Source organism: Labeo rohita, chromosome 25, assembly GCF_022985175.1.
Source record: "Labeo rohita strain BAU-BD-2019 chromosome 25, IGBB_LRoh.1.0, whole genome shotgun sequence".
Classification (NCBI taxonomy): Eukaryota; Metazoa; Chordata; class Actinopteri; order Cypriniformes; family Cyprinidae; genus Labeo; species Labeo rohita.
In genome coordinates, this window is record NC_066893.1 from 4217321 (window position 1) to 4233745 (window position 16425).

The window sequence follows — 16425 nt, forward strand, 5'->3', positions numbered from 1 at the left end:
AAACAAAGTGAACCAAGACCATTTGTATTATATTATAATAAATTATGAATGATAAATTATTAATTAAATATGTTAACAGAAACCACTTGTCAGACTTTTATTTTGAAAAACCCAACACACTCCTACCGGAAGTGAAACTTCTTCACTGTAGTGACGCTCGCATCGTTCGTCTTGTTTATCTTCTTCGAGATGAATGCTAGTCGATTTGACCTGTATTTATTGAATTTTCATTAAATAACTATAATTAGAGCTATACTAATAAGCTATTAAGGTGTTTGTGACGCACAGCAGGCGTTAATACGAGCGTTTTCGGGTTTGTCGTGGTGTTTTGGCCTGAGCTGAGACACTCTCGTATATTCACATTTCACACATTTATTCATTTATTTCTCAGGAGTTTAGTGTGTTTATTTATATTTGTGTAGTAAATCATGGCTGTTGTCAACGAAGGAGCTCTTAAAAAGATGCTGAAGGTTAGTATCCTGCTTTTTGGTGTTTAATCTTTTCATCTGAATAGTTACGTGAATATGATGGGTGTTTGTTTATTATATTATTGTCTCAAATTGAAAAATAATCGCATATGTCCTGTATTAGGTGTGTTATTTGTCTGTATTTATGTCATGTAAGATTTAGGTGGTGTTTTGAAGTCAAAATAGTTGTTAATAACTTAAAATAATTTTCCTTAATAACATTAGCAAATATTTGTACACATATGACGCTAAACAGATCATTATTGAATGTACATTTAAATAATTTGATACGTCATCTTGATTAAAAATATTTTTTTAAGCAACTGTGATAAAACTTGAAGACATAAGGAATTATAAATACAAATGTTAGAATATTAAGAATATTATTTACATAAAGAAATTCGTTTTAAGCATCAAGATTTTTGTATATTCTCATTGATATAAAATAATTATAAATGGTATAATGGTAAAGTATATACCATGTATTAAGAATGCACAGTGCTTATTTAGAGTTACTTACATGGTATTATGTTATTTATTAATATTTTGAAATATTTTTATTGTCAGTTTTCATTGTAATTTTAGTCATCTGTTGCATATTTTTTCCATTTTCTTTTTAATTTTTTCTTTTTATTATTTTTTCCCTAATTTCAGCACTTCAGCTTATTTATTTTAGTTAGTTGCGAAGGCAAAAATGCAAATTTTGTTTAGGTTCAGTTTATTTACTGTATTAGGCAGGTTATTTGTCTGTATTTATACAAGATAGTTGTATTTATACTAAAATATTTGCTGTACTCGATTTGGGTGATTTCGTATCTTGTTTCACCTTTTGAAAGTCCAAATAAATCTATTACTATTTTATAATACTTTTATAACATAAGCAAACTTTTTATTATTTATTTATTTATTTTTTACTGCATATTTAACAGATCATTACTGAATGCACATTTAAATAATTTAAAACTGTCATGTTGATTCAATACATTTTATTGTGATAAGGCTTTATAATAGAGACATGATAGTTTGTTTGGTTATTCATATGTGTATTATTTTTTTGTTTCAGCAATACAAATACAGAGATCTCACTGTCCGAGAGATAACAAATGTCATCTCTCAGTACAAAGACCTCAAACCTGTTATGGATGCATATGGTAAGATTCTGTGACTTGTAGATCTCTGGAAACATAATTCTTTTTTCAACCATTTCCCATGAATAACTGATGTTTCTTTCAAAGTGTTTAATGATGGATCATCCAGAGACTTGATGAGCCTCACGGGAACTGTTCCAGTTAGTTATAGAGGTGAGTTAGAGAATTGTTTAGAGTGTAAAGACAAAGACAACATTATAGCTAATATAACCATGTGTGCTTTTCCGGTTTCAGGGAATGTGTATAATATCCCCGTGTGCTTGTGGCTGCTGGATACGTATCCCTTCAATCCTCCCATATGTTTTGTGAAGCCCACCAGTGCCATGATGATCAAGACCGGCAAACACATCGACGCCAACGGCAAGATCTACCTGCCGTACCTGCACGAGTGGAAACATGTAAGACTTATGAAATTATTTCATTCTACTATCAGTATTTTTCCTCATGTCTCATAGAATAAAAGGATAATTTTTTATGCTATTGAAATACACTTTTAACAGTGATTAAACATGTCTGATGTCTTACTCATCTTTGATTTTATTTCACCCATTAGCCTCAGTCAGATCTGTACGGGCTCATCCAGGTCATGATTGTGGTGTTTGGTGAGGAACCGCCCGTTTTCTCCAGACCCACCACACAACCTCCTTACCAGGCTTTCCAAGCAGCCGGACCCCCGAACCGTAAGAACAGCCTTTTCTCCTCAAGCCCTGCGTTCATGAGCCAGTCTCACAATACAGCTGAATTTCCCAAGAGATGTGGACAGTTTAAAATAAGAATTTGAGAATAAGAAATTATATTATTTTTATAAAGAAAATGAAGCTTGCATTTTAGCATCAATATTTTTATTTATTTATTTATGTTTGTTTATTTTCTCATTCCTGTTATTGCCATGATAAATTAACTGTATGGTGCAATTTTAGTATTACTTATATTATACAGTATTTATTCATATTTTGAATTAGCTTTTATTTTTAGCTTTTCATTTTAATTTTACTTTAAATTTGACTCATTTTGTTTTGTGTTTATGTCGTTTTGTTATGGCTTTTGTCAGATTTTTTTATATTTTCTATTTAACTTTCAACTTAAAATTATTTATTTATAAATTATTTTAGTTAGATTCATTTAAATTGAAGTTTCAGGGTTTTTTCATTAAATATTTTTATTTTATTCAGTTAATGAAAATGATTTTTAATACGTTAATTTTAGTTAATTATTATTTTTTTTAATATTTGGGGAATTACCATTAAATAACATCAGTGCAAATATCTTAATGATGCTCAAAATAGACTTTTTTTAAGTTTATTTATGCCATTATATATAATTTCTTGCTTTTTCTTTTGGTTTTGGCAGTAGGCTTTTTTTTTTTTGTTTTTTTTTTTGTTTTTTTACCTGTATTCATATCCTTATAGGATGCATTGTTGTAAAACATAGATACTTTAATCTGTTATTAAGATGTTATGCCAGGGCTCTACAGTGTGACTGAAAAGTACTGCATGCGAATGAGAAAAAATATTTAGGAGCACCAGTGCGACTGACCTGATCAGCATACTTGTGTTTGTGCTGAGGGGAGCTTCAAAGGTTTCTACGTGTTTTTGCAACGTTGAGTAATGTATCATAGACATATCTCATGAATCCTTTCATAAACAAAGTGTAGAGAGAGTGTGTAAATAAGAGGTTGATTATAATGGAACTTTGTGAGATCACAATGAACTAAGATGAGTGACAGCTTTTAATGTTTTTTAAGGGAGTTTGTAAATGCGATACTGATTTAATACCGTTAGATAAACAAGAAGTTAATATTAAGTGACTTACATTGTTTGACCATTACACTATTGCCTGATTTTGCTCTATTCCCTCATCAAAAATAGTTTGAAGCAAGTCACATCCGAGCCACTGCACATCTCCATTTAAACACAGTGATGTTTCGTTGATGAATGAACGTGCATTTTTAAACGAATCTAGTGAGTCAATGATTCAGTTTCCTATTCATAAAGACAGTTTAGTTATTCCAAGATAAATCAGTTGTTAAAACGAATCAAATGAATGATTCAGTAATTAAATCAGTGTCTTGCTGCCACCTACTGGCAGTCTTCGTTTCTTCTCAGTGTATTTTTTCAGTTATTTAAATCACTTAATATTTTAATATAAAAATGTATATTTAAAACATTAATCTCAACATGAATTCATGAATTTGATTGCACGCCACCTCCGAGCCTCATTAAACATATGAAAATACACCTACAAGCCACTTTTTTGTTGTTCTGTGCCACCTTTGTAGTACAAATTAATTTTGTTCATACAGATATTATTTGATTGGTAACTTAAAATATAATTAGGAAAAAATTTGACATAAAAGATCACATACTTTTAATAAAGTTAGAAAAATGCCATTATAAGGGTAAAAACAAAATTCCCCTTTAATTCATTTTAAGAAGTCAAATATCACCTTGTGATGGGAAGGCTAATTTTTTATTAGATTTTTTTTTATTATTGATTAGAAGGTGCTCCTAAAGTTTTGACTGTTAAGTTAGGAGCACAAGTGCTCCTTAAAAAAAAAAAAAAGTAAGCATAGAGCCCTGTATGCCCGTATATTTTGGGACTGAAAATTTTCGCTTTTGTAACCTTAATTTTAGCTCAGATTGCTCATTCGTAAAATAAGCTTAAAGTGCCCCTATTATGCCATTTTAAAGGTTGCTAATATTGTTTTAATAGACTCCCAAAACAGGTTTACATGTATGCAAGGTCAAAAAACATTTTAGTTTTCTCCAAAAATAGATTTAATTTTACCCCATTTCTAAATGATTCCTAAACGACTCGTGCGAAGCAGTTCGAAGAATCAGTCTCTGAACCCCTCCTTTCCGTGAGCCCTCACTGCTGTGATTGGTCAGATGGCGCAGGCCTTTATGATTGGTCTGCCGCATACAGCGTGTCGGAGAACGAAACGCCCATTGCCATAACTGACTGACAGCCCTGATACTTGTCAATACATAGAAAAGATGGCATCGATTTACCATAACAATTCCAGCCAGAGTCTGATGATGAAACGGCTAAAGTGGCTGATCGACAAGTTAGCGCGGGCTACCGTTTGCTTTTATAACCGAACCGGGCATTAAACTAATGAGACAGACAGACAGTCAAGCTGTATCAATCACAAATTGTCAGACTACAGTGGGTCCACAGCTGAACAACAGAACTACAGAAGCGTGATTTAGCCGGTTAGCATGACATGTGCAGGGTTGTTACACAACATACAACAACTACGTATACATATGAACGATCGCTAGAAAATACAATATTTGTAGATTCATCATCTTTTGGAAGTGAATATAAAACAGTTTTACTCACAGCGTAGGATACAGCGTCTTCCGTATAATGTACATATACATTTCCATGTGAGGTAAACCAACGGTAATTTATGGGCGGGCAAGGTGTTCGCGACGTAGAACGTGGGTGGACATTATGCAAATCTGTTACTTCGTGACGTGTGGCCGTAACAGAAAAAGATTTGAAATCCTGACGACTCGTTTAGGCAAATGTGATTCCACTCTTTTTTTGATAGACAATAACTTTATGTATCGTGCACTGTCGGCTTCACAACTTTGCAGATAGTTTATGTTCACATACAGCTACATGACACACTACATGAAAGATCATATTTGAAAACGCATAATAGGGGCACTTTAACCATTCCCAGTTGTCAAAGTTATGCCTGTTTTGAACAGCAGATGTCTCCCTTCACCAGCAGTTCATTTATTAATGTTTGTTTTGTGTCCTGCCCTTCTTCTAGAGTCCTATATGCCAGGAATGCCAGCAGTATCTCCCTACGGGCCCAACCCAAACCCATGGTAATGACTCCTTCAGTCTGACCAAAGATTACATGCAACACTCTGATTAACATTTAATAAACCTGTTTAAATCATTTGTATTTTTTTGAGCGCTCATGATATGAAAACACTTTATGTAAAAACCTATGTTGTAATTGCAGAGTGTGATTTAATTGGTTATATAATGATTTGTGTCCGCTTCAGTGGTTACCCAGGTTACCCTTACCCAGGTGGCAATGCCTATCCTGCCACAGGCGGTCCAGCACATTACACTTCCCAGACTCCCGTCACGACTGTGGGTGAGTTGGCATGTTTGCCTTTGGCTCAGTTTTATAGTTGCACTACATCATATACAATTAAACCATAAACAGGAGTCATCCTGGAATAGTCTTTAAATTTGACTCTGGGTTGATCTGAATTGGCACCACCAAATCTGAATCAGCTCTAAACTGAACTAGATTCTCAGTTCATTTGAACTGGCAACATTCAGTCAGAATCTGTTAATCTGAATTGGCAACACTGAATTTGAATCAGAGTTAAACCACATGGCTAGCATTCATTTTAAATCTGAATTTAAATTTCCTGCGGTTAATATGAATATTAGTTAATATGAATTAACAACACTCTGTGTTGATCTGATTTGGTAACACTAAATATGAATCGCAGTTAAACTAAACTTTTAGCATTCATTTTGAATTTGAATTAATAAGACTTAAAGTTTATCTAAATAGAATTCATTTGGACTTCAGAATCAAAGCAGTTTGAATTCAGTCTGAATTTAATTAGCGTTTAGTTTGAATCTGAATTCATTTGAATAGCATTCAATCTAATCAGTCAATTCAAGTTCATCTGAAGTCATAACAGCTACACTGAATTTAAATGAGCGACATTCAGATTGGATACGTGTTGATCTGAACTGGCAACACTGAATCAGAATCAGAGCTGAACTGAAATGGTAGCAATCAGTTTGAATCTAAAATCATTTGAATTGGCAACGTTCAGATTGAACCTGAGTTGATTTAAATTAGTAGCATTTAATCTGAATTTATATTAGCAACATCCCGTCTGAATCTGAGTTCATTTAAATTTGCTGCATTCAATATGAATCGGAGCTGAATTGAATTAGATTTGGTAGCATTCAGTTTGAATCTGAATTCATTTGAATTGGAAACATTTAGCCCGAGTCTATATTAATATGAATTTATAACAGCTACTCTGTTTTTAAATGATCATCATTCTGTATAAGTACGTGTTGATCTGAACTGGCAATACTGAATCAGAGCTGAACTGAAATGGTAGCAATCAGATTGAATCTGAATTCATTGGAATTGGCAACATTCAGTTTGAACCTCAGTTGCTCTATATTAGTATCATTTAATCTGAATTTATATTAGTAACATTCTGTCGAATCAGTTCATTTAAATTTGCTCCATTTAATATGAATCACAGCTGAATGGAATTGGTAATCTGAATTCATTTTAATTGGTAACGTTCAGTCTGAATCTGTGTTAATATGAATTTTTCACAAATACTCTGAATTTAAATGAGCAGCTTACAGTATGAATATGACTTGATCTGAACTGCAACAATGAATCAGAATCAGAGATGGACTGAAATGGTACCAATCAGTTTGAATATGAATTAATTTGAATTGGCAACATTCAGGTTAAACCTGAGTTGATCTAAATTAGTAGCTTTAATCTGAATTTATATAAGCAACATTCCGTCTGAATCTGAGTTCTTTTAAATATGCTGCATTCAGAATGAGTCAGAGCTGAATTGAATTTGGTAGCATTCAGTTTAAATCTGAATTCATTTGAATTAGTAACATTCAGCCTGAATCTGTGTTAATATTAATTTATAACGGCTACTCTGTATTTAAATGATCATCATTCTGTATAAATGTGTTGATCTGAACTGGCAATACTGAATCAGAGCTGAACTGAAGTGGTAGCAATCAGATTGAATCTGAATTCATTGGAATTGGCAACATTCAGTCTGAATCTGTGTTGAGTACAGTAGTCAACATTTGAAGTGGATCAAAACCTTTCATCAAAAGTTGTCCTAAAACCAAAACAATACCTGCTCTTGTCTTAGGAGAACTTTGATTTTGATCTGAACTTTTTTGGTCCACTTCAAATGTTGACTACTGTATATTAGTAGCATTTAATCTTAATTTATATTAGTAACATTCTGTCTGAATCTGAGTTCATTTAAATTTGCTTCATTCAATATGAATCAGAGCTGAATTGAACTGGTGGCACTGAATATAAATCTGAATTCATTTGAATTGACGACATTCAGTCTGAATCTGTGTTAATATTAATTTATAACAACTACTCTGAATTTAAATGAGCAACTTTCAGTATGAGTTTCACTTGATGTGAACTGCAACAATGAATCAGAATCAGAGCTGGACTGAAATGTACCAGTCAGTTTCAATATGAATTCATTTGAATTCGCAACACTAGTTTGAACCTAAATTGAACTAAATTAGTAGCATTTAATCTGAATTTATATTAGCAACATTCTGTCTGAATCTGAGTTCATTTATATTTACTGCATTCAATATGAATCAGAGCTGAATTGAATTGGTAGCATAGAGTGTGAACCTGAATTCATTTGAATTAGCAACATTCACTCTGAATCTGTGTTCATTTAAATTTATAACAACTCTGAATTTAAATGAGCAGCTTTCAGTATGAAAATGACTTGATCTGAACTGACAACACTGAATCTGAATCAGAGCTGAACCAAATTGGTAGAATTCAACTGTAAATCTGAATTTATTTGAATTGGCTACATCCAATCTGAATGCAACATTCAATATGAATGAGTTAATCTAAATTAGCAAACATTATCTCATAATACACAACACTGAATTTGAATCAGATCTAAACTCATTTGGCAGCATTCAGTTTGAAACTGAATTAATTAGAATTGACAGCATTTATTCTGAGTCTGGGATAATATGAATCGGTGAGCTTTACTCTGAATTTGAATAAGTAGCATTCAGTCTTCATGGGAGTTCATCTGAATTGGTGTCTTTTGAAATGAATATGAGTTAATCTGGATTAACAACATTCTGTTTGAACTGGAGATAATCTGAATTGGTAACACATACAGAATGCTCATACTATAAGCAGTCATTCTTTAACTGGACTTTTACTCAGGTGTCAAGAGTGTATTGCAGTCTTCAGACTCTAGATCTAAAATAAGACACCATATTGGACAAGACACGGATTGCCCTAAATGACACGACACGGCGTGTGAATGTCAGCTTCATAAAAGTGCACTCTAAAACGCACTTCACCCTTCGTATCCACCCGTCTGTCTCTGCTCTGTCATGACCCTGACCTCTGGTCTTCAGTCTGGCCTTGTGCCTGCGTACAGTGACCTCGTTGGACTGCTCTGAAAGGTTGGGTCTGTAACTAGATTCTGAGCTGCTAAAGGTCAAAGGACTTCGTCTAGTTCACCCCATTTGATAGAGAGGGTGCTGGGTATATTTAGAGTGGCAGGAGAGGGAAGAGGATCTCAGTCCTGGGGAACATTCATCCTTAGGTTTGAACCATGACATTAACTACAGTGCTATGCAGAACGTGTGAGCCTGCAATCACTCTGAGTGTCTCTGTACAGCCGAGATGATATGAACACGTTTCAGCCGAGCGACTCACAGACAGCAGACGTTCTCTAGGGGACAAATGACATAATATGGGGAAAAAATTGTTTTCACTGGGAAACATTGTTAAAACACAGTTAAAACATAAAACATTTTTATGTTTTATTAGTGGCCAGTCTTTTTTATTTTTATTTTTTTAGTTTCTCAATAGTGAAAAGTTGTTGGCCAGTATAATGTAAAATAAATATATTTATGCTATCACAATTAATCACATCCAAAATAAAAGTTTTGTTTACATAATATGTGTGTATACTGTGTATATTTATATGTATATATAAATATACACACTTACATGTAAGAAATATTTATATTTATATTCATAACTATTACTGTAGCCGTAATCCACATTTATATAATTAATTGCTTTAGAAATAACTATGTATATATGCGTGTGTGTGTGGATATATAAATATTACATAATTATTTTTCTTAAATATGTACATGTAAATGTATATGTAAACACATATATTATGTTAACACAAACATTTATTGCGGATGCGATTAATCGGTTTGACAGCGAAATATTCACAAAATGTTTTAAATGCATATTAAAATTTCGTAGACTTATTGAGTGTGAATGTTGATATTTGTGTATTTGCGCTAAAATAATTGAAAATTTAGATTTTTTTTCAACCAGAACCATAATTTTTACTGAAAAAAAAAAAAGATTTGTAAAAGAGTGAAGAAAATTACTTATTTTAAATACATATATTACATACTTATACATTTAAATATATTTTAAATACTTCATTACATTAAAACATTTTAGAATATATATATATATATATATATATATATATTTATATATATATATATATATATATATATATATATATATATATGTACATAGTATTTTAATATGATGTGTTTTTTAAATTGCATCATCTATAAAATGATTAAAATGATCAAGGTTGAATGAAGAATGTTATCTAACAATTTTATGTGCAATAATTTTATAATAATGCATAGTAAACAAAAACAATATTTCTCAGAGTGAAAATAAAAATATTTATTTTAAATATAATTTAATATATGTGTATTCATATATATTTTATATACTTCAATGCATAAAAACATTTTAAAATGTATATTTTTTTAATATTAGGTTTCTTTTTAAATTGCATAATTTATAAAGTGATTAAAATCATCACGGTTGAGTGAAGAATGATATTTAATAATTTTATATGCACTATTATAACAATGCATAGTAAACAAAAACAGCAGTATTTCTCAAAATATTTTTTTAAATATTAATATATTTAAATATATGTATATTTATATATTTGAATATATTTTATATACTTTTAAAACATTTAAAAAATGTTTTTTTTTTTAAATATTAAGTTTTTTGTTTTTTTATTACCTAATTTATAAAATTATTGAAATCAATCTTGAATGAAGAGTGATATCTAATTATTTACATGCACTATTATAACAATGCATAGTAAACAAAAACAGCAATATTTCTTCCATGCATATATATTTAATAAAACAATTAAAGGAACACACCACTTTTTGTGAAAATAGGCTCATTTTCGTAATATCATTGTGCCTGCTGCACCCATGGTACGGCACTAAAGTTCCTTGATTATTACGCCAGAATGCGAATATAGTTCCTAGCCATATCGGTCTAGAAAATCATAACTTTTCATTTTCGTCAGTCTTAGTACACAATGAAACTACAGAAGAGTCAAGTTTTAAATAGGAAAACTATCAAAACTCCTTGGTCATTTTTGAGCGAGATGCTAACGGTCTAATCTATGCTAACTATGCTAAAAGTGCTACTGCCAGACCCGGAGATCGGCTGAATGGATTTGAAAACGGTAAAACTCAACTGTTTAACTCTAGGGGAGTTGAAAAATGAGCCTATTTTCAAAAAAAAGTGAAGTGTTCCTTTTAATACATAAAACATCTAATACATAGAAATGCCAAATAGGGACATGCACGAACATTTCGTAGTGCTGATATAATGAATCAAAGTTGAATTGCTTAATTTCAACCAAATTGACAGTGATGCAAAATATGATTCAAACTTAACCAAATTTTGCCATTTTTGCCACCAAATTTGGCAAAAGTTTCGGGTTAGTGGCATGTAATTATGCCTTATTATTTTGTTATTACTATTGTAAGTACATGTAGAATTCATAACAAGGACCCTGCAAAATAAAGTGTTAAAAATGTATTTGTGGGACAAGAGTCACAAAACATAGAGGGATTGTGAAACTAGTCTAATGACACATTCCTTAGGAAACAAAGTATATAAATAAAACAAAATGCATTATTTACAATGTATCTTAGAACTGATATCATAAAATAAACATTTAGCAGATGCTTTCATCCAAACCGACTTAACTGTGGTTTCAGTGTATTCATTTTATTAGTTCATGCATTCCTTGGGAATTAAACTCATGACCTTGGTGTTGCTGTCGTCATGCTCTGTTTGAGCTACAGGAGTGTCAACATTTACTCAAAAATGTGAAAATGTGCATTGTTAGTGCACTGTGTAACTTTTTGCTTCTAATTCCCCAAATGAAATCACTGGCAATAAATTTGTCTCTGTCTTCTCCGTCCAGGTCCAAGTCGTGATGGTACCATCGGCGAAGACACCATCCGAGCGTCGCTGATCTCAGCCGTGAGCGATAAACTGCGCTGGAGGATGAAGGAGGAGATGGACAGAGCGCAAGCCGAGCTGGACGCCCTGAAGCGGACAGAGGAAGACCTGAAGAAAGGACACCAGAAGCTGGAAGACATGGTGTCCCGCCTGGACCAAGAAGTGGTAAGAACTTTTACAATTACTCTATATGTTGTTCTTTCCAAATTCTGCGTTGAGACATTTTGTGGCACCTTCAGGCTGAGGTGGACAGAAACATCGAGCTCCTCAAGAAGAAGGACGAGGAACTGAGCGAAGCTCTGGAGAAGATGGAGAACCAGTCGGAAAACAACGACATTGACGACGTGATCATCCCAACAGCGCCGCTCTACAAACAGATCCTGAACCTGTACGCGGAGGAGAACGCCATTGAGGACACCATCTTTTACCTGGGAGAAGCCCTGCGTAGAGGAGTCATCGACCTGGAGGTCTTCCTCAAGGTTTGTTCGTCCATCTAAATCTCTTTTTTCAGAAAACGATGGCATTTATTGTCTTACATTTGACTGTTTTTGTTTGACATCCCTGTTCGTCTCATTTTTTTGTCCTCAGCATGTGCGTCTGCTGTCCCGAAAACAGTTCCAGCTGCGAGCGCTCATGCAGAAAGCGCGAAAGACGGCCGGACTCAGTGACCTTTACTGACCTCGTGCTTCTGATCACATGACCCAGACTCTGTGGTATGTCAGTGGGAGTTCAGCTGTTTATGATATTTACTTCTGTGAGAATTTTAGCTACTGTACCTGACTTTATTTTCTGGATTTGGAAAAGGCAACGTGCGAATCGGGTACGATATTTGAACGCTAAAGCTAGAGCTGAGCATTAGAAGTAAATGAGACGTCATAGACTTTACGTTCCTTCTTTCAATTGAGCTTTTGGGTCTTTGGCTTTAGATACTACTGTTATTAACCGTACAGAGTGATACATTTTTAAAATGTGACATCTGCAGGAAGTATGTGAGGAAAGTGCTCTCAAATGTGGATAGCAAATCCTGTTTTCATTCAGGCACTGTTACAAAGTGTTGTCATACTCCATAACTGTGTGAATCTCACAGGAAAATTCACCTTGAAAATAAATAAAATATATATTTTATGCATAAAAATTGGGACTGTTAAGATTTTACATTGTGTAAAATATTAAGTATATTTAAGTAAAAATGTGGAAAAAACTTAATTAAATTTACTCCTAAAATTTCAATTGTCAATACTGTAATAGAGTACTAAAAATAATTTTTACAACTTTATTATTTTTCTTTACAATGAGAATTTAAGGAAAATGTACTTAATATCACAATGTGAAAAATCTTTACGCAAGTTAGGACTATTAAGATTTTTTACATTATGTAAAATATTAAGTATATTTAAGTAAAAATTTTGAAAAAAAAAATAAGTAAATTTAGTTTTAATACAGTACTAATTTTTTTTAAGAATTTTCTTTACAATGAGAATTTGAGGGAACATGTACTTAATATCACAATGCAAAAATCTTTATGCAAGTTTTCTTTATGCAAAATATTACATATGAACCCTTTCTCTTATTTTGGTGTGAAATATGACATTTCGTGACCGTTTCTGTGAGATTCATTAAAAAAAAAAATGTAAGTTGCATTAAAAAATCAGGAGTATTAAGATTTTTTACGTTGTATAAAAAGTACTTTTAAGTAAAAATTTAGTAAAAAACAATAAAAAATAAATACATTTAAGTACTTAAGTACTTTTATCCTCTCAAATTTCTCATTAACAATAAAAAGTACTGTAATACAGTAATAAAATATATATATATTTTTAGTTAAAACCAGCATGAATTAAATTTAGTAAACAAATCATAAATTTTATGCATTTATTTTAAATGTTTTTTTCTTTACAATGAGAATTTTATCTCTTAATTTACCCCTTACACCTAATATCACAATGCAAAAAGATCTTTATGCAAGTTTTCTTTATGCAAAATATTACTTATTTTTCCTTTTTCCTCATTTTGGTGTGAAATTACATTTTAAAAAAAAGATTTATTAAAAATTAGGACTTTTAAGATTTTTTTACACTGTGTAAAATCCTAAGCACTTTTAAGTAAAAAATTTGGTAAAACATGAAATACATTTAAAAAAATTTTCCCCTTTAAATTTTTCATTGACATAATCAAAAAAGTACTGTAATACAGTAATAAAAATAATCCTATCCAAACATCTTGGATTTTTTTTTTTCAATTAAAACCAGCATAAATTAAATTCAGTAAACAAATCAGATATTTAAAATGTATTTTGTAATTTAAATAGTTTTTTTTTTCTTTACAATGATAATTTGAGGGAAAATATGCTTTAATGTCACAATGTAAAACATTTTTATGCAAGTTTTCTTTGTGCAAAATATTACTTATTATTCCTCTCTTGATTTTGGGGTGAAATATGACATTTCTTGACCGTTTCTGTGAGATTCATTAAAAAAAGATGTAAGATGCATAAAAAAATTAGTACTATTAAGATCTTTTATATTGTGTAAAATATTAAGTACTTTTAAGTAAAAAATTGGTAAAAAATGTAATTCATTTAAGTACCTTTATCCCTTCACTTTTCTCATTACCATAATCAAAATAGTACTGTAATACAGTAATAAAAATAATCCTATCCAAATATTTTGGAAAACAAGCATGAATTAAATTCAGTAAAACAAATCAGATATTTGAAATGTATTTTATAATGAGAATTTGAGGGAAAATGCTTAATATCACAATGCAAAAAAAATCTTAATGCAAGTTTTCTTTATGCAGAATATTATTTATCATTCCTTCGATTTTGAAATATGTGAAATATAACATTTCTTGACATTTTCTGTGAGATTCACCCAAGTAATGGAAAACTGTGACCACTTATGGTTCCTTATTTCAATTTTATTACATTTATTTTGCTGAATTTATTATTTATCTCATTGCAGTTGGGAACTATTAGCTGTTCCAGAGTTATTGTAATGTTGTTACAACTGTATATCATTTCGCGGTACACAAAGTTTGGTTTGTGACTAATAATGCTGAAAACTATAAACTGTTGTACTGTACTTTACATTTTTTGACTTTTTATTCTTTAAAATATTTGAGAAAATTAACAATTCTTACCTGTTGCATTTCAGTTGTTTTAATGCACTTTTGGGATGTGAATTAGATTTTCTTAGTAAAGCTTTACTCCCTTATCTGCTTATATTTGTTCTTATTTGTACTGTCGGCAGATCAATAAAAGAACATGTTCCTGAATCGTGATCGATTTGTGAATGATCAGCACTTGCGTAATTTTTTTTATATCAGTGCGTGATACATCAATGGCAGGTGCCAATGTGCTAACCAGTTTGACCTTGAGGTTTTGAACTCTAGATGGGCCTGATATGGATGCTGTATAACTTCATGCACCTGAAATGCTCTAGTGAACTCTTAACCAGGGTTGCCAACTCTCACGCCTTTGGCGTGAGACACGCTTTCAGGCTCTGTCTTACACTCTTACTCTTCCCATGTAAATCTCACGCCAAATTGGCACCCTGTTTACGATTTTAAACAAAGTTTCAGCTTTCAAATGTTGTGCATTTTAATACTAAATTAAAATGATAAATACCGTTTTGGCGCACTTAACGTGGCCTAAATTGTAAAATGTAGCGCTTCTGTTAACACCAGAGCCATTGAAAAACAGAGCTGTGACAAGCTTTGATCTCGCCGGCGTCGCCGCCATGCGGTCACGTGATTCACGGAGCTCTCAAAACAAGCCAGCGTTGACAGTATATTTGAATGTGTTTAAGCAGGATAGAGACGACAGCTTCACCATACAGGTATTTGTAGCAATTTTTGGTATACGTTACAGCATATTATGCATTGGTTTTTACGGCGATAACATTTTATTCAGGAGAGTGATGGAGGAAACCCTTACAAAAATTGAACAAGTTTTTACTACAAATAAAACCAAAAAAACCAAAAAAACAAAACATGGTTCCTATAGACCAATTTCGAGTAGACGTCACAGTGACGTCATTTGCAGCTGCGCGCATAGTGGTTGCAGAAAAACACTGGTAGCAAGTGGAGGTAAATGTGAAACTCCATGGAATAAGAGAAAAATCGGAATGCAAATAATTTTTATACAATACTGTAGTCAAAGACGCCATTTGAAGCTAAACGCAGATGTTTAAACGGACATACTATTGATGAAAATGCTATGATTACTCTACTTTTAAAGCATAAATGTGATTTAAACAATAGGTCAACATAATATTCAAATATGCTGTTCATAGGGGATGTACTTAGCCCTACAGTTACAGTTTAAATAATATGAAATATTATTTAAACCTATTACTATTAATTTTTTTTTTATTTATTGCACAATTCTGATTTTTGTTTCTCCAGGTGTTTTATGCACATTTTGAATTCATATCCCACACAACTCCTCTAGAGTTGTGGGATATAATCTCGGAATTGCAAAAATAAAGTAAGAATTTTGAAATATAAAATCAGATTTACCTTTTTTATTCTTTTATTCCATGGCTCCATAGACTGCCACTTGAACCGCCCATAAAAAATGTCATCACTGTTTCGGGTCTGTAAGACTATCCCACTATCTAACATCAATTTTGTTGAATAACATTGCTTATGGCTGGGTGACAAGCTGTTGTAATATGCGAATAACATTTTGAAA

At 32.0% G+C, this 16425-nt stretch overlaps 1 protein-coding gene across 1 annotated transcript; it reads left to right on the top strand.

The window, feature by feature from the left end:
* Positions 1–123: 123 nt before the first annotated feature.
* On the top strand, positions 124–15005 carry tsg101a (tumor susceptibility 101a). The gene is made up of 10 exons (XM_051100082.1): positions 124–470; positions 1531–1618; positions 1703–1768; positions 1850–2013; positions 2169–2295; positions 5403–5460; positions 5644–5738; positions 11692–11894; positions 11969–12208; positions 12318–15005. Exons 1-10 carry the CDS (start codon positions 429–431, stop codon positions 12405–12407), a joined length of 1173 nt encoding a protein of 390 aa, XP_050956039.1. The 5' UTR covers positions 124–428; the 3' UTR covers positions 12408–15005.
* Positions 15006–16425: the final 1420 nt, after the last annotated feature.

Bases quoted from the DNA above. Each gene is read 5' to 3' on its own strand.
- tsg101a (XM_051100082.1), top strand. From the start codon at position 429: ATGGCTGTTGTCAACGAAGGAGCTCTTAAAAAGATGCTGAAG. The intron at 471-1,530 runs GTTAGTATCCTG...TTTTTGTTTCAG, and splicing joins CTCTTAAAAAGATGCTGAAG to CAATACAAATACAGAGATCT. The intron at 5,461-5,643 runs GTAATGACTCCT...TGTCCGCTTCAG, and splicing joins GGGCCCAACCCAAACCCATG to TGGTTACCCAGGTTACCCTT.